The sequence below is a fragment of the Trematomus bernacchii genome, unplaced genomic scaffold (genome assembly GCF_902827165.1).
Source record: "Trematomus bernacchii unplaced genomic scaffold, fTreBer1.1, whole genome shotgun sequence".
Taxonomy (NCBI): Eukaryota; Metazoa; Chordata; class Actinopteri; order Perciformes; family Nototheniidae; genus Trematomus; species Trematomus bernacchii.
Window position 1 is genome coordinate 11,574,562 of NW_022987313.1, and position 19,209 is coordinate 11,593,770.

General features: G+C 42.4%; 2 protein-coding genes across 3 annotated transcripts in view; one reads left to right on the top strand and one right to left on the bottom strand.

Moving 5' to 3' along the window:
• The window catches only part of tfb1m (transcription factor B1, mitochondrial), a 28,151-nt gene extending 9,329 nt beyond the window's left edge, over positions 1 to 18,822 (top strand). The window contains exons 7-8 of the mRNA XM_034124457.1: positions 16,797 to 16,924; positions 17,865 to 18,822. Of these exons, the coding sequence (XP_033980348.1) occupies positions 16,797 to 16,924; positions 17,865 to 18,156 (420 nt within the window). The 3' untranslated portion in view covers positions 18,157 to 18,822. The remainder of the gene's footprint in view (positions 1 to 16,796; positions 16,925 to 17,864) is intronic.
• On the bottom strand, positions 1,911 to 6,734 carry LOC117477730 (claudin-20-like). 2 transcript variants are annotated; one of them, XM_034124478.1, is made up of 2 exons: positions 6,492 to 6,734; positions 1,911 to 5,862 (listed from the first exon to the last, which is right to left on the bottom strand). In XM_034124478.1, the coding sequence occupies exon 2, from the start codon at positions 5,679 to 5,681 to the stop codon at positions 4,959 to 4,961; it is 723 nt and encodes a 240-aa protein (XP_033980369.1). In that variant the 5' UTR covers positions 5,682 to 5,862; positions 6,492 to 6,734; the 3' UTR covers positions 1,911 to 4,958. The 2 variants fall into 2 exon arrangements, with proteins under 2 accessions (XP_033980369.1, XP_033980362.1); XM_034124471.1 differs by having other exon boundaries at positions 1,911 to 5,867.
• Positions 18,823 to 19,209: the final 387 nt, after the last annotated feature.

A 19,209-nucleotide genomic window follows, 5' to 3' on the forward strand; every position in this document is an offset into this window, starting at 1 on the left:
CTCACACACTTCAGATCTGTCATAGCGGCAACTCGGGGTGAAAGCCTTTGATGGAAAATGTAGGTTAAATACACAGAGGAGCAGATCTTATTAGCGTTTCCCCGCGAGAGGAGTGATTATTTGATCTGCGCTCTTGTTGCATAACCAAGAGGAGTGGGAGAATGAGGGAGAGCCGTGAATAATCCATGTTTGTTTCAGAAAAGCACATTCTCACTCAGTGGGTGTAGATGAGGCTCCAATCAGCTGTAACGAGAGCTCAGAAACACTTGATAAGTAACTATTAAATAAGCTTCTGAAGTGTATAGGCTACAGCATATGACGGAGATATTGAAGTTGGATAACATACTGTTCAAAATTCAGATTTAAAACAAGCCCCGTTTAAGGCTAGAGACGTCTTTATTCAGTCAAAGCCAATATTATGAAACACATTTTCAGGACAGGATGTTTTCTATGAAATTCAAGATTGCCTTTCTAAGAGATAATTAACATTTTTGTATGCGTTTGCACGTCTTGTTTCTTCCTTTTCTGGATTAAAGCCTAAATGACGGGGCTGCAATCTACTGCAGATTATTTTCATCATCAAATTATCTGTCCCTTATTTACTAAATGAAGTGATTAATGGTTGCATCTTTACTAACCAATATTATTTTAAAGGCCAATAATTAGCCAATATCCGTCTTTTATAGAAAAAATAACCTTAACAAAATATCTTTATAGGAATCGATTGAATTAAAGGTGGGGTAGGTAAGTTTGAGAAACCGGCTCGAGACACACTTTTTGTTATATTCCATGGAATGCTCTTAACATCCCGATAGCAATGAATATCTTAAGTGCTTTGACAAAAAATCCATTAATACTGTACCGTAATACTGTAAAAAGCACGACCAATCATTTTAGCCGGCCCGGCTAAAATAACTGGATGGCCTACCTGCCTGTCAGCCTTCCATCTGTGCACAAACTTATCTCGTGCCCTCATTGGTCATGTGCGCGTTCGTGTGTGTTGGAGGAGGGGCTCTGTAAGGAAGTGGCAGATTTTTTCCGGCTGTGTATTTTCAAATTCTAGCACACTCGAGCTGGTTTCTCCAAAATTACCTACCCCACCTTTAAGTTACTAAGCGTTGTACTCGGCAGGACCATTTACAGTTAAAAAATAATCAGTATATTATTTTCTTAATTAATCATTTGGAAAATGTCAGAAAATAGTCATGCCAAACACAGTTTCCTAAAGCTTGTCATCAAAGTGCATGTTTTTTTGTTGCTCAAAACCTAAAGACATTCCATTTGTAATCACATAAGACAAATAAAAGCAGCTCATCCTCCAAATACCTGGAATGATTGACAATAAATCGGTTATCAGAACATTTGTCGGATCATTTATCTGTTAATAACTGATTGATTGATCGACTGATGGTTTCAGCTCTACTTGTCAGTGCTTTCTGGGGGATCAAAATATGAAATGTAGACACATAATTCTTGAATTTCTGTCCAGCAATTTGTTTTGAATCAGCCAGCAAATAATAAGATAAATATTGGTGTAGAGTACTGTTAGTATTAAATCCCAGCTGTCATCTGACAGGCCCTTTATTAATCTTTAATGATTACCAACAGCTGCTCTTCATGTTGTCCCTCTTGACTTTGTGTCAGATACACCTGACAACAGAGCTAACCATTAACCTCATAGAAAGGAAGAATTCTAACCCATCTCCACATAGCAATGTTTATGGATGCATATTTTAGTCGTACTGATACTGCTGTACTCTGCGTATGAGCAGCACGTCAGCTCCACCCGGCACAGCCTGCACTATCCTACAATCTGTACATTTGGCAGAGGAGATGAATGCTATCTCCATCCTTATCAAACCCACTCATAAAAGATTGCACACAGACCACCTGCAGTAGGCAAGTTGCTTTCACAAAATAGTTTTATTGGTAAAAAATAGAACTACTTGCACAAGCACATTGAGACAACTGTATCAGAACCTGTGAACTGTTAATCATCACAAATATGCTCTGGCAAAGTAAGAAGTGCTAAAGCATTCACAAAAATAAGCTGCAGTTATCAAAATGATAAACCAATGTTTTGGTACAGTATACGCAGGAGAGTATTAACTCTTTTGAACTTTTAGGACCTAGTCACCTTGCACTATGGCCGATTATAAGCTAATGGAATCACGTGCTGATCTATAGCTCCTATTCTCTTTCTGAATCCAGACAGAAATAGTTCCCTTTTTGTTTTCCAGAGTGCCACAAGTGTTATGTATTTGTACTGGTCCAGGGATATTGGAATGCTCAGCCGTTGGTAACAAACTGCTGTTGAATAAAGTAACACAAGCAAAGGTGCATCGAGGAGTCTTCTTATAAAGAAGATATGGTATGAACATGAAATTGTATTTTATATTGAAACAATGTGAGAGAATCCTGATCCCTCAGTTTAAAAAAACACATCGAAAGCCCAGATACTTGTGTACAGTTGTCACAGACTTACAGTAAAACCAGAGATCCTGAAACAAATACAAAATATATATAGAAAATGCCACACTCATGTCTTTCCAATGAAACTCTTATCCCGGGGAAGTCTTGCTGTGCTTTGGGGAATGAGGAATAAAGAGGATTTAAAATAACCCTCGAAACTCGAAAGCTGCACTGGACCGTACACAAGCATCTAGTCGACTTGAGACTTAAGTCTGGCAGAACAAATCACAAATCCATAAAACATTTGCTGATGTATAATTCATGTACAAACAACACAATAAAAAAAATAAACCCAAAGAACTCCAGATAGTATTAAACGTGTCATCATGAAACGATTTGGCACATTCTCAAAACACATAACGTGTGTCGGTATAAGTCGATGACATGGCACATTCTTCTTTGTTTATTGCATTGGTTATGGTGCCTGGGCAGTGAGTTTTTATCAGGAGGCCGGTTCTGTCGGCTGTCGTCGATGCTGGGCAAGATAAGTCAGGGTGGGGTAGAAACCTGGCCCTAGAGTGGTGCCCACAGAGATGCCCGTGGCGTGCCGGCAGCAGCCTGCAGGTGGCGAGCTGGGCTTTGCCATCTGCTCCCCCCCCAGGAAGCTGCGTGTTTATGAGAGAGAAGGAGAGAATGTGCTGTTCTTTACATCACTGCCAAGGCCTGTCTCCAGCAGGAAAACCTCATATATCCCTCCCTCAGTAACAAGCAGAAGACTCATCACTGTCGGAAAGCGTAACAGTGCTACTGACATATGAGTAGGTGGGAGATTTGGTGATGAGCGCGTGTGCATTGGGGTGGCCATGCTTTCAACATGCATCAGCTTTCTCTTGCCAGCGTTCACATTCATGTGACATGTGACACAGACAGCACAGAGGGGGGAAAATGTGAGAGTGGCAGGTAGAACAGAGAGGAATGGTGGCTCAGTCAAGTGATATCAATTTAAGAAACTGAGACCCTCTGCAGGTGCAGACTTGTAGCATATGCGCACTGCTGACGCACTTGGAAAACAAGTCACATATGGAGAATGACTCGAACCTTTTTTTAAGTTGCCTGCCACAGAGCTACCCAGCAGACCTTGTCTCAAGAAGCTTCCCCTTTTCCGCCTACTCCTCGCCAGCCTGCCAATGCACCATTAAACATCTGCTCATCCCTGTGAGACTGTTCGCATGGTATAGACACCATAGCAGCATTTTCCAAAAACCTGTGACCGTGTAAAAGGGATGCTGCCTCATGTCACTGACTAATAAAGGGGATTAGTGAAAGTAGTGTGAGCTAAGGCTCTGATTTAAAGCCTTTGGAGCCATGCCTCGAGCGAAAGATGCCCCCGTAAACAACTCCAAATCAATGACTGACATGCACGTACCCCCGGACAATACAGATATTTGAATGCTGAATTCTGTTTCCATGGCAGTGCGGGGGAGGATGCCAGGAGTGAAAAGCACATGCAGAAAGCCGGCGTGTCTGAGTGTTTACTGTGTACAAAAACACACACGAGTGAGAGTGTGGTGTGCATGTCTATGAGGGCGTGCAGGAATGGGTAATGATCGGTGGCTGCTACTTACAGGCAATATGTTTTTGTCTTGATGTAAATATTAAAAAGCAGATAGTCCACTCTGCTTAAAGGTTGTATCTCTGTCTATCAATTTCTCTCCATCTCTCTCATATTGTCCGCCACAGAGAGAAACAGGCAACTGTTAGTCTGCATTTTCTGTCTGTTCTCCAGCCCAGCAGTCCACATCTCCTCCTTGACAGTCCTCTTTGAACAGTTACAGCAGGGTAATGTTTCTACAGCTTTTCAGGCACAGGCATTTTGTGGCTATGTCTCAGTCTTCTACCAGGCATGCCGCTGTATTAATACACAGACAGGCTCCACACAGCATGCTTTAGAGGCAAAATATCAACATCATTCTAGTAGCTAACAAAAATATGACTATTTATTTCAATCGATTCCTCGTAGCATTCTAGTGGATACGTTTACGAAAATCTACAATGGCTTGCTATGAAAAGATTTCTTAGGCATTAAAATGCCTATTTTGGAAATTAAGAGGGTAACAGACGATTGTAAATAGCAGCTAAATGATTGCTTTTTTCTTTCATTTCAAACCTTTGGCAAGGAAAACAAATCTACACGGAAGGCTTCCTTATTTGCTTAATCCATCCTCGAGGGAACTCTTTCTGTGATTTACTGATGAAAGATGTCTGCATTTGGTTAGCGGCTTCCTTCGATGCTGCAGCACCTTCTCCCGGCTCTTACACATTCACACTGTTTGTTCCAAGGTGCTGCTTAGGGAATACCTCCACTGCTTGTGCTTGCAAAACAGAAAAAGGGAGAAGAGCAAGATAGAGGAGAAGGGAAAATGAATTCAAAGTTGTTGCCATCCTCCACCTCCATCTGGAGAGGAGCCTTGGTGTGTAGCATAAGCCGTGATGGATCCCCCTCAGGCTCGTCTCCCTTTAGCCGTAGCGTACACAGCGCTGCTTTATTACACATAGTCCTGCAGGCTGTAGCCGGTCTTATTGTCTAATGGTGAGAGAGAGCAGTACTGGTGCTGGAGCTCCTGCTGGAGCAGCTGTTGCTGCTGCTGCTGGAACAGCAGTTTGTCAGGGGGAGGGAGCAGGACCATGTCCTGGGGGCCATGCCTCTTCCCCGAGCAGGACATACAGAAGATGGACCCACCGACAAAAAGGAATCCAGCTGAAACAAAGGCCACATACACAGCACCCCCAGGCTCAAACTTATTGCTCTCGGGCACATTGGAGTCTAGGAAGTTGGTGATGACCTCATTGGTAAACCAGGAAGCCGGCACCAGACACAGAAAACCTGCAGCGACAAAGCAGCCGCCACTGGCAATGGCAGCGTGCCGCTTGGAGCGCCGTCCACCTCCCCAACGTGTGCATTTTAGTCCCAGGGATGCAAGGCAGAGGCCCATGGCAGCCATCACGCAGCAGAGCACCATGGTGGTGCGGGCAGTCTGCAGGTACGCAGGTAGTGAAAGCACAGAGTACTTGAGTGTGCAGCTGAACATGCCGGTGCTGTACCATGTGCAGTCCATCCACAGACCCTGCATCTGGGAAATGGCTGTGATGATGTTGGAGCCCACATCTGCGCTGACCTTCCAGTTGGGCAGCAGAGTGGCAACCATAGCACCCATGATGCCCAACAGCGCGAGGACAAATCCAAATATCTGCATGCCCGTGGATGCCATGCTCCTTATCGAGTTGATGCTGCCGCCTTCTCCTTAGCCCCTGTCCTCTCCAGGCAGCATTCACCCAGCGCCAGCCAGGCTCGACGACCCCACTGCCCAGCCGCCTCTCTCCCCCTTCTGTAAGCGGTGTACCAGCTGCCAGTCAAATATCCAGTTCCTCAGCCCTTCAACTGCGGCTCCCCTGGACTGGAGGAGAGTGAAATGAGAAATTGAATTGTGCTCTCCCTCCTTCTTTCCCCCCCCCCATTCACCTAACACAAGCGCAGACTTTTCTGGCTTGAAACAAAGGGCAGCATGAAGCACAAGTGGTAAGAGCTGGCTCTGGCTGACTGTACAGTGGGTAAGCCAAACACTGGTGTTATTCTGCATGTATGCATTTTCTAAGTGCTCTCCTTTTCCTTACCGGAGATGTTATTGGAGAGGTTGAAATCAGTTTGGTATTTGCAATGCTCAATAGCAATGTGGACTTAAAGCTGCAGTGCTCTCACTTACTCTATATTCCACCTCTTTAATTGAATTGCTGTTTTCCTTAAAACATTTGCATACCATTTTAACAGTTACAGAACGTTAGCTTAAAATTAAATAGCATTTTCTTCTGCCGCCAATATTAAACTTTATAAATGTAACACATTTTGAGTTAATACTATTTTGTCGGACTTCGTTAAAGTAGAATCGGAATTGTGGTCTTTTAAAATCTAAATAAATAGGCAAGCCTGCTTTAAAAAAATAAGCTCCACGTACAGTCCTATTTGTTTGCTGTTGTTTTATGATCCGAGCAGGGGGGAAAGCGGTGTTGAAATAATCCCTTACCCCGGCTGGTGCAGAGCTGGCGCGTCACGTTGTTCGCAGTGGTCGTGTAAACACACACAGTCACTCAGGGAAACACAGTCGGCTGGTGAGGATTCAGCCCAGTTCGCGGGTCCGTTCAACACATCCATTTTCTCAGCGACAGTGTTTGAGAGGACATCCCTGCTCCAGCGACCACACAGGCATGACCGGAGCCTGGGAGAAATAACCGTAGCGCTGTTTCTCTCTCCTCTCTCTCTCTCTTTCTGTCTCCTCTCTCTCTCTCTCTCTCTCTCTCTCTCTCTCTCTCTCTCCTCTCTCTCTCTCTCTCTCTCTCTCTCTCTCTCTCTCTCTCTCTCTCCTCTCTCTCTCTCTCTCTCTCTCTCTCTCTGGTGTGTGTGCGCTGGAGAATAGCGGTCTCTGCCTCACAACAACTTCATAAACGGTTGTTCATCACCGACTGCTACTGTACTTCTGTCACTCCCTACTGTCATGACAACAGTCAACCGTTACTCATCGCGTTTCATACAGCCTGCTGAACCGTTTCTACTTTAAATTAGCTAGCTAATTAGCTACTTGTTTCGTATTGTCTCAACGTATTTAAATGAATCTATGTTTCATATTTCAGCCAAAATCGGTCTTTATAGATACAATGTCCAAGCAAATTTGAACTCTTCAAAGCTCTTTCCCTTAAAAAAAAATTACTTCCCCTTATTATTCCAGGGATAATTACATTTCCCCTTTTACATTTTTTTTTTTTTTAGTTTATTGTATGACTATTACTATTGAGAATATAACTTTTTTTATTTCCTGTCTCAGCAATTGATTTTTGTGAAATTAATACTTGAATTTAACTTAACTTAACTTAAAAATAAAAAGAATGAAAACAATTGCAACTTTAATAAGCTAAACGTTTTGCAGAAGGGCTTTGTGGCTTAAGCAGGTGGTGGCTATAAAGAGTGATTTGTTTTGAGACCTTATTCAGAATTTTGGGAAACCTTCTTGCTGTGTAATTCCAACTAACCAACAAATTAAGAATCTAGCTGCTCAGTCATCCCAATGCAAAACAGGTGTTGTTAATAGATAAGAAATGACCACGTTTCAAAATCTATATAACATTTAAAAGACAACCCTACTACTCAATTAGGAAGGGTCTAATTAGGAGAGAATAATAATCTATTATCATTACGACCAGAGGACTGGTCAGACTTTTGTTCTTTGAAGCTTGGTTTGTTTATGTATTATGGTCCAGAGTAGCATGTGTAACCCACCAAGCCAATACTGACCCTCCCCGGGGCATCGTCTTCATCAGGCCTCAGTCAGCAGGAGCCTAAAACTCACAGCTGCTACCCTGTCTTCCCTCTCCTCTCCGTAGAGGACATACAACCGGGAGGGAGTGGCCTGGGCGGCCTTGATTCATGAATGACAAAGAGGACAAAATGAGAGCGGGGGGGAAATCAGAAAGGACTAATAGACCTGATACCCTTGTAAACGCAGATGTGTGTTGTTATTATTTTGCTGCATGGGCAAGTCAGCAAAAACAGCCTGCTGTGAGAGATGGTTTTGCCTATCCCTTTACTAACACTAGAACAACCAGGCATTGACAACAGCGATATGTAGCCATTACATGTAAATAGGCTGGTGGCAATTGATTTGTTTAGCTATTGATCTGTTTGTATAATAAGGCACAGTGGTCTCTCCCCCCATTGTGTCCATGTAAACCTCCCCTAAGAGACCCTTACTGGAAATGAGATCTGGTGAGCATGCAGGGATGGTGCACACCACATTACCTTCAGTGTGATGTTGGTGTCGACCTTCAGCACTACATTCTTCGGGCTCCTTGTGGGATACCACTGCAGGAGGAAGATACATTTTCCAGTTTTACACTGACAGTATGCCGTGGGTGACCTGTCTCCTTGTAACCGATGAGATACTAAGTGCTGATGCTGGTATTGTTCTGTGGGGAGTAAGATAAATACATAAATAGATTATGGAGGGAGTGGATAAAAGGAGAGCAAAAGATGAAGGGAGAAAAGAGCAAAATACAGTTAACATACGCCCGGTGAGTGCAGATGTGTGAGGCTGTGATGTGTGAAGATATTGCGGGCTATTATAAGCGTGGTCCCCTTTATTTTATCACCTCACAGCAGAGCTCTCAAGCCTTTTTGCAGCGTAGCTCTGAGGCACAGCCAGACCAGCCATGCTCCCTTTTGCCCATACGAGGGGCTTTTATTGTTCAATTTGCATTTTCCTCTTTTATGTCCTCCCTTGCGTAATTGGTTTTCGTGCTCATCGTCTTGCCTAGGCGGTCTGTTCACAGCAGAAATGCAAGGTGTCGTGTGATAGCTGTGATGTCGCTGTCAATGCAATCTTGTTGTTGAGCAGGACCCGGGTCTAGCTTCACCATAGATAACATGTGTAAACCTGTTCAAGGTAAAACAATTGTGACATGATGCAACATGACCAGCATTGCTCGATTGCTCACGCTTACTCCATTAAGACTGACTCCCAAGAGAACTATATGGAATGGCATTTGATGAAGTCCCATCATAACCAATTTTCCAATGTTGTCCCCATTTGCAGTTCCGCTGGGCTAGTACATTTCACATTTTTGGGCAAAGTTCAAGATTTTCTATGACGAAAGAGTCTCTTTAAGGAGCTAATCTTGTCAAAGGCTAGGGCTACAGTTTTGAATGTCCTGTGTGCATAATTTCATGGGAAGTACAGTAGGCTGGGCTGCCTGCACAGGAAGCCACAGCCCTTCCTTCCAGAACCCCTCAAGCAAGATCAGCCTGGTACATTCAGCAGCATTGACTGCTGCCTTTTCCTCTCCGAGAGGCTGTCTCCTTCCACTGATGTAATGGAGGTTGTCTTTTCAAGGTATTGTCATGATTAATGCAGCTCTTCCTCCTTTGCAGGATCGCAGGGAGCCTTTTCTCTCTTGTATTCCCTTGTTGTGTATAGCCTTCTTCCATCCCCCTGCGTTTTCTCAGAACCTGCTATTATGTAAGCGCAAGTGCTGGTGGTTCAGGTACATGTAGCACAGTGGCTGGTGCTCCAGGGGCCCTGCCATCTAGTGTTGGTTATGCTTAGAGGGACATGACAAATTACCGCTCACACGTCATTGGGCGAGAAGTTACCAAGAAAAAGACGTTTGAGGTGGGAAAGGGGAGCTGGAGAACCACAGGGCAAAGCTGGAGTAATAGAGTTTCCTGCTGCGCTTTAGGAAGGTCAAATTCGTGATATATGGGAACTCATAAGTATTTTAATATAAATGTGAGACTATTGTACTCAAGTGGGTCAGAAAGGTTGCAGACAAAGGCGACGTGTGACTTTTAGATAGAGATCTCTCATGTTCTGCCCTTTTCAAATGCTCTACAGGGAGAACAAGCAGTATAAGATATTTTGTAAAAAAGGTGTTGGTTTATCAGATTGATTAGTAAACAATACTTAAGGAGAGAAGCAGGTTCAGCCTATGTAAATGTTTAAAGTAAGTGTTTAAATTAGTCTAATTGAACGTTTTAATCAGCTTGAGTATAGATTCTTACATCAAAGGCTAAATTAGTGGTAATAATTTAATAATTTTCCCCTGCTTAATAACATAGTTTGCAAATGGTTACCGTCAGAACATTCCCAGTCTGTCCGTGTAGAGAAAGAGGGCGGGGGGGGGGGGTTGAGATATTAAGGTTGTCAGAAAGGGTCAAAGAGTCAGTCTGCTGCCCCAGTTCAGGATCGCCCTGTAGATGCAAAGTATTTGAGAGGTTTTGGGTGGGGGTGAAGGCATGTTCATAGCACCTGGATGGAGGGCCGAGGTGACGGCACATGATTTAGGATGGAGCTTGCTTGCATGTTGAGGTTATCAGGGGGAAGGATTAATGGCAGGGAGCGGGATATATTCCTGTGGCGCTACCTAGTGAAGTCGTGTAGCAAGGCCATACATAAATCATAGCAGCAAAGTGACTTGGACAAGATGATGGCTGAAATGCTGCTGCCTGTATAGTCCCAATATCGACTTTCCCCCTTGCTCCTCTCTTAAATCATGAAGTGGGGAATATAAATAGCCCAATTATTCCAGCAGGGAGTGAAATTAAAGACGTTCCTTTTTTATTGCTGCTTCTCAACAGATGGTGTTCTGATCTCGCATCGCGCCAAAGCACTGATAGGAGCATGTTTGCAATCCAGATATGAAATCCCGACCTGAATCCTTACATGTTGATGTGACAGGTGGAGGGATTTAGTGCCATAATACACGCCTCTCTTCTAAACCAAATGATGCAGCCATAGCTCTCACTGCCCTTGACATCACCTGCCACTTTAAGTATTTAAAATGCATCATATGATCTAATGGAGTTAGTGTATTAATAATGGACTTATACTGAAGCAGCCAATGCCAAATCTGACACTAAACATAAATAATTCAATGTAACACTATGTTTAATGTGAAAAAGAATCAACATTAAATTAAACACGAGTTTAACTCAACAGCTGTACAGTACGTGCACTTACAGCTTCAACATTCCTCTTTTCTTCAATGTGGACCACCTTATGCTGGACCGTGGAGTCTGAAGCCCTCTCTGCACTAATATTGGACAGATCCTTCAGGCTGTTGAGTCTCTGGCCGTCCCATTAAACTCCACTGCGGCAGGACGCTCAGAAGCAGCACGGGGATCTATAGATCTGATAAGAGATAGTGCTGCGGTTTACAAGTGCGCCAGAGCGCTACCTCCGTTGTTCGCAGAAATGGAGGAATCTAAACAGCTCATTAGAAATCCTTTGTGCGTCCTCGGACCACTTTAGTTTTCCTCCCCTAATTATCCACGCCAGCCCCTGGCCCAGGAAAAGCAAAAGGCAGCTGTGTGAGTGAGTCACACAATCCAGAAATACAATCTTCAAGGATGCACGCGGAGCTCCTCAGGGCATATTGTATCAACCTAGGGGGCTGCTGAGCTAAATAAGATGTCCCTTTTTTCTACTTCTGTGTATGTGTTTGTATGATTAAGAGGGGAAAACAAGTCTGCACGTATGCGTTTTGTGAATGCTTGACTTGCATTTTAAATATTTAGTCTACATGATGTGTAGGTTTCCCAATCATGCGCCTGCTTGCCTGTCTTTCCTTAACAACTTTTGTCTCTTTTCATGTTAATATCTATAACTGTACAGTATGCGACATCATGAGTAAGACAATTAACATGTACGATGTTAATACTTTGTCCCTTTGGACTATAAAACCTATGATGTGCTACCACTTCACTGTTTTTTTATTATGCTCATGGGATTTCATGTTTAGCAATCCAGTTTGATTCCCATTGTGGAAGTGCAACTTCCTTTACCAAAGTAAAGTAAAGATTTTTGTCAATTTTTCTTGCTAAATAAGCAGTTTTTTTTTCTCGAAATCTTGTTAAGAGCCTAAAACCAAAAAACACTTGAAATGTATTATTAAGACTAACACTGCCTATGGTTTTCCCCTGGAGCCCCATTGTCAGTCTGCTCAACCAGTCCCTCTCAGTGCTCCCTCACTAGGGAAGTAATGCTATAACCATGTATGGGAAGGCACGCAGACAGACTCTGCTCTGCTGCCCACAGCAGAGCATCTCTCTGATTGTGCAGTAGGCCCTTAAGCCATGACTTGCACCACTGAATGCCATCATCATGTGAGACTCCCTTGAAAGACTTTTCTGCACAGACATCCAGGAATACTCTCTTAATGGAGTATGGTTCTTTTGATCCCATCACAGCGTTCAGGAGATAAAGAAAATGGATGATCCTTTATAGGGAAACGAACAATATAGGGAGAGGAGAGGCAAAGACGTATATGAGCTTGAAAGTTAAGTACTTGCATTAGGCGAGCAAGAGTTCTCCGCTGAGTCTGCCACGGTTATTTCCACAGTGTGTCATGTCAGCTTAGGGCTGACACAGGAAGGATCGGGGGTCGTCCTCTACTGTCGTTTAGTGACTCCCAACCATTAGGTAAATAACTAGTTGCCAGGTTATATGGAAAGACTGTAGAGTGGTAGTTTGTAGTTTTGCCATGACTTTCTTAAGGCTTATACATATTTTCCATCATTGATATGCACTAATATATTCCATTTATACTACAATTGCTTCATATTTACCAATATACATTTCACGTTACGTTATTTGAGAGGAGTTTAGCTTCATTCTGTTGTCTTTATTAGGCCCCGTCCACACGGAGACGAAAACGAACCGAATTCGATATAAAAAAAGTCTTCCGTCCACACGGAATCGGCTCAAGAAAGGTGTCCGTCCACACGAGACCGCTCGACCCGCTGGAGACCCTGTAGTACATATGCCGGGCCTGTAAGTGGCGCTGTACTTCCGCCACAAAATACACCAAAAGCAGCGAATAAGACCGATGACGATTATTATTATTACTATTATATTCAGGGATGCAAACTTGTCACCTTTCGGCGAAATTCGCCGTTTTGAATCCAAAATAGGTCGTTTGTGTGATTCATGTAGATCTGCAATAAAAATATTTTTGGGGTATGGGGGGGTCTGGGACCCGGAGTAATCTGCGGCCGCGAGCTGTTATGTGCCATCATGACACGCATGGTGTTATTTTTTTATATATTATAATGAAGCGCGAGCTGTGTGCTCGAGTATTCCTGCCTGTCGGCTCTGCTCATCGATGTATAATAAGGCTCTGCTGCTCCGCGATGATGGTCTAGCTACATTACCTACGGGTGCGTTCGTTAATATTAACTGTGTGGTCCGGAGTCACCGTGGCACAGACTGAACCACTGGTGAACAGCTGTTAGAACGGGCCGTTCAGGTGTTCAGAGCAGAGCTCCCTGACCTGAGCGGCAGAGCGTGATGTGCACTGAAAAGTTTTTCTGTCGCAATATTATTTAATGAATCGTTGAGCTAGCTAACTAGCATACATTGTCACTATCTGCTAACGTTAGCTTTAGCCTTCGTTTTCTAATAGTTTTTTTCATGGGCTATAAACGGAGGTGGTATAAGTATAGATCTTGAGTAAAAGTAGAAGTACTCAGATATTGTACTAGAGTAAAAGTAGAAGTACTCAGATCTTGTACTTAAGTAAAAGTAGAAGTACTCAGATCTTGTACTTGAGTAAAAGTAGAAGTACTCAAATCGTGTACTTGAGTAAAAGTAGAAGTACTCAGGTTTGAGTAAAAGTAGAAGTACCAGAGTGTAGGAACAATCCTGCAATCAAAATGTTCCTCAAATAAAAGTACAAAAGTATTATCATCAAAATATAGTTAAAGTAGCGACAGTAAAAGTAGAAGTACTCAGATCTTGTACTTGAGTAAAAGTAGAAGTACCAGAGTATAGGAATACTCTGTTACAGTAAAAGTCCTGCATTCAAAATGTTCCTCAAGTAAAAGTAGAAAAGTATTATCATCAAAATATAGTTAAAGTAGCGACAGTAAAAGTAGTCATTGTGCAGATTGGTCCATTTCAGAATAATATATATGATATGTTTTATAATGATTGATCATGAAAGTGTTCTCAAAGCTGGTAAAGGTGCAGATAGTTTGAAGGACTTTGTATACTGCAGGGTAACTTGTGAATTTACTCCAGGTGGAACTAAAGTCTGATTTAACACTTGATTATATTTCACATCATTCATCCACATCTGTAAAGTAACTAAAGGTATTAAATACATGTAGTGGAGTAAAAGTACACAATTTACCTCTGAACTGTAGAGGAGTAGAAGTACAAAGTAGCAAAACATTGAAATACTTAAGTAAAGTACAAGTATCTCAAAATTGTACCCAAGTATAGTACTTGAGTTTATGAACTTAGTTACTTTACACCACTGGCTATAAAGATAGAAAGACTAAGCCTTGCACAGAGGCATGAAAATACATTTTCAAAATTATAAACTGACTGCTACACAATTAAAATAAATGCTTTTATATATTTCTATTAGATGTGACTCTTTGGCGTTTCTGTTATTATTAACTGCTGCTTTAGTTGTTCTGACTGCTAAAATCCTCTGTTATTCCTCATTTTAAAGCCGATATTCCGTGGGGTCGGGGGGCTCGGATCCTTGTCACCTTTTTCATACCTGATGAGTTTGCATCCCTGTATATTATTATGTTATTATTGTTGCTGATGGTTGTGGTAGAGGAGCTGTACATTTTGCACTAAAATCTGGGTACCACTTTACAATAAGACTACCCTTATAAAGGATTCATAAAGGGTTTATAATTAGGTTATGAATTAGGTTGTAAACACTTTATTAATCATTAAGAACCATTTATAAACCAGTTCCAACATATTTTTTATTCACTATTTGGCAAGATGACTAAGCCTTATATTGGCACTAGCTTACTTCGTATTCTTCATCAGCCAGCATCCTTGATATGTAAGTTAAAGAGATATTTTATTAGGTAGGTAACTGTATGCATCGCTAAGGTTCATTTAAATTCGCTATGCTCGACCTCGCAATAAGATGTGTGTATATTACAGTGACGTGCGGTGAGGTTCATGGCTGGTGAGGCACTGACTCTTTCAGAGTCAGATTTACAAATATTATAGCCTATTTTGACCTTAATCGAAATATTCTGTTATTTTCAAAAGCTTTTTTAGTCTGATGCTATGATTAATTTTAAACAGACCGATCAACAAAAGGATACCCAAAATCTAAATATTGGATTGTTCTTTCTAAGTAAGATCCCATTTTCATTACAGTTGTGGTCTTACCTTGACTTGAAGATGAATATAAGTCCATGCTATCCTTCTGGACAACAATCTCTATTACTGTTTTGTAAAAGTCCTCCTTATCTTCCTGTAGTTTCAAAAGTCTAGTTTGTTGTTTGCGGTAGAATAACAGTAGCAACAAGAACCTGTGGGCTCACGTGCGCCCCCTTCAGTGCGGCAGAGGTTATGGCTGCCTCTCCTGGTGCTTTTTTCATTGCCGTTGTACGATGAGACCAGCGAGCCTAAATATCATATATACGTGAAATAAGTTATTTAGAGACTATGGATGGCGAGGATAAATGTAATAAAGGGATCTACAAATATTACATTGGTGACCTACAGTGAGATGGGAACAGGCATGCGCTTAGGGCCCGCTTTCCAGCCAGTTTCTGTGGGGTGACGCATTCTGAGGTGAGGCAGAGCTCATCTGTGCCTCACCTTACCCCACAGCAACTGGCTTGAGCGCGCTCACAAAATAAGTGGCCGCGCTAAATTAGTGCCCGCGCTCCAGCAAGTTACTGTGGGCTTACGTGAGGCAGTGCTCGTCCCTGCCTCACTTCTCATCGCTCCCGTAGCGGAGCTCGGTAAATTTGCTGATTTTGACTATAAAATGCGATTGGAATCATACAGAAATCAGATTTACACAAGATCAGTGGAGACATTTTATTATTATTATTATTTAGTTTTTCTTTAATTGTTTTTCTGCCTCCCCTGCCTCCACTGACTGCACGTCGCTGGTATATTACAAATATTAATGTCATATTTCAAGATGTAAAATAGTCATTCTTTTGAGTCCTGATTTTCTTCATGTGTGAATAAAAATGTTTGCTTGGCTCTTTTGCATCTTACTTTGCATTTCATGTGAAAAATGTGTATTAGGTCAGCGTGAATGTTATAACTCATTCATAAATGGACATGTGTATTAAACTTAAAAACAACGCACCCTTTTAGCATGCTTGGAACGGTTACACATTTTGGGCTGCAAGGACTATAGCGGACCCTTACAGACACTATGACACAAAACATATGATTTGGCCTTTAGAAATGTAGATAAGGTATTAGTACCTGTGTCCACTGAGTCCCATTCAGCAGGACATGAGCTCTGTTGCTGCCTAACGTACCCCTCACTGGATCCATATGTGTTCATGCTCAGCTGGTTTCACCCTCAGTGGAGATGGTAGAGCCGGATGGGCAAAGACAGAGGGATGAAGAGCAGAGTGCCACAGTGAGTCAGGCCTGTAGGTATTGAGAAACTCAGCGGTGATGCAGCAAGACAAGGAGAGACGGGCTGGAAAGAGAGGCTCAGTTTCTATGGTCCATCGCACAGGTGTTACTGTGGCAACTGGAAACGGCTCGCCAACCAGCCATGCTGCGTCATCTTATTTTCTGCCTTTGCTCTTTTCTTTTATCCCAGTTTATTGATCCCTCCCTTCTCCCTCTGTCTTTGTCCAGCTTTTTTTATCTCTCTCGGCATTTGTCAGGCAACCTTTCTCTCCAGTGTTTTTTCACCACACTTTGCATTCTCCCCTCTCCTCTCACACCTTCCTGCCCTTTTCTTGCTACTTTCCAAACTCCCATGAGCACACTCGAGTGCAATCAAGTTCTAAGATCTCTCTTGCTCTTTCTGTGTGTTTTCAGGTGGACGTGGGAGTGGTTCACTTCACCCCTCTGGTGCAGCCCCAGATCCAGCATCCCTTCAAGCTGGTGGAGAAAATCGTCAGGAATGTTTTCCAGTTCCGCAGGAAGTTCTGCTACAAAGGAGTAGAGTAAGCACACAACTTGTCTTTTTTATTTGTTTCACTTTTTAATCATGTCCCATCCTCATTTAACATTCCCTCTACATTTTAAATTCCCTGTATTCCGACAGCTGCGTCTCCTTTAACTCGCCATTAATTCAATTTTTTTGTCTTTGTCACACAATCCAATCTGACAAATAAAGTCTCTACTTTTGAGGCTTTCTGAGACTAAAGTGTGAATATGAAAGCACGCTCAGAGCTCTTTTTTAAAACTACCAGAAACCGTCCCACCCGCCCACGTGCATGCTGCCCATCGCCCCCATGCATGCTGCCCATCGCCCCCGTACGTGTTCGTAAAGCGTATGTAGGCCCGGATAACAAAAGAACACTGGCTGTGTGAAAGAGAGCAGCAATTATGAGTCATTGAGGTGGCATAGGAAGACGAGGTAGCACATTTTATGTAACTACAGTGGGTTGGCGGAAGCGAAATTGGAGAGGAGGCACCAGCACTGAAGCACCTAAAAAGCATCTGTACTGCAGAGTGTGAGGAATTCACAATTTCTCACCTACCTGCATGAAAACGCATCTTAAGCAGAGAAATGTCTTAAAATAATAATGGATACCTCTCTATATTGAATATTCTAAAGAGCTTTTCAGCCAAATGTATGAAAATTGGACATCCAAATGACAGCTTCCCTGTATTTTGAACAAGTCTGTGTGAATTTGTACCTAGGTCTATTGACTGTGGAGCATGGCAGTGGAACAAATAAATAATTCATGAGCAGTTCTAGCCCTTTGTGTGATTTCAATTAACTTCACAGATTTGAAACAATCGCTGAGGGATAATTTCCTTCTGTTTGAACTTTATAATGGCATTAAACTTGCATGATCATTAAGATATCAAAGCGACCTGAGTGTAGAAATCTGTACAATCATTTCTTCATGTTTTTTTAATTCTTTCACCCCCCAGAAAGCTGTTCCCTGAGGCGAGTCGTTTTGAGCTGACACAGAAGATGTTGCAGAACGCAGACGTGGACCCCACTCTGCGCCCTACAGAACTCACCATACCCCAGTTCCGGGCTTTAGCGGATGCCTACGCTCATTTATGCATGCATGAACCCAGTTTGCTCCACTATGAGTTCAGAGAGGAGCTCAGACTCGCCAAGCAAGGAAACAAACCGGAGGACACATTTATTATGGACGAAAAGCTAAATACAAATAAGAATGGAAAGCAAGAGAAGCCCACTAATAGCCTCTTTTAGCGCAGGGAAACAACAGAGAGCTCTTAGCCTTGACATTTCCACCTGGCATATGCATGCATTTTTTAAATCTGTTTTCCCCCTGTGTCAGTCACCTTGGTTAACATGAAATCCTGGGACCACAATAACTACAAGACTTATAAAGATCCAGGATTGGTGGAAACAGCTCCAAGACCTTTCTCCAGGATATGACATCTCAAAGCAGAGCAATGTGTATTTGGGAGAATAATAGTAGGATGCTCGTTACCCAAAGAAGCTCTTTGTCCCAATTCCTACTTCAAATCACATCTTGCATAACACCTTGTCCTGCGGGACCCAAAAGAACCGTCAGTGTTTTCAGGGTGATTTAGAAAATGGGAACAACATGGCAACACCGTATTCAGGCCATTTTCCCTCTCGCTGAGTACTGTATTGCTGTGTCGCTTGGGAGATGGTGCTAAAAGGGAGGAGGAAAGTGGTGGAAATGTTTCAAATCCAGGTGGACTCTATTTGTAATATAGAGGAATACATTGTTAATGCCTGTATTTATGTTTAAAACACAAACTAAACAATTACCTTTTCAGAATAACTTCATGATTTTTCTGGAGGCACATTTGTTACATTTCTTGTACAGAATAGTGTTTATGTCATTGCTGTTGAATAAAATCAGAACACTGTGTTGTCATTTAAGCTTTTGTATCATTACAGGTCTTGTTGAACGTTATAAATATTCCTCCTTGAAAGCTAGAACTGATTATCACCAACAGAATATGGCAGTGCTGTTGCCTGCCAATGTGGCAGATGGCCGGCTAAGGTTGACTTGCCAGAGGGAACATTCACTCACTTTTCATGATCAGTGGGTGTTAATCTCACAACAATCAGGATTCCATCAGATCGACATGGCAGATACTGCCAGATATGGTGGACTGCCAGGTTGGCATATGCCGGGTTACCTGTTAATACTTACAGATAGTAGGTCTATAACGTCATCCAAAAAGTCACAATATAGTCATAGTATAAAAATCATCTAATAAAGTTGTGTTATTTTCAGTCAAAGTATTTCTAAAATTTGATAGA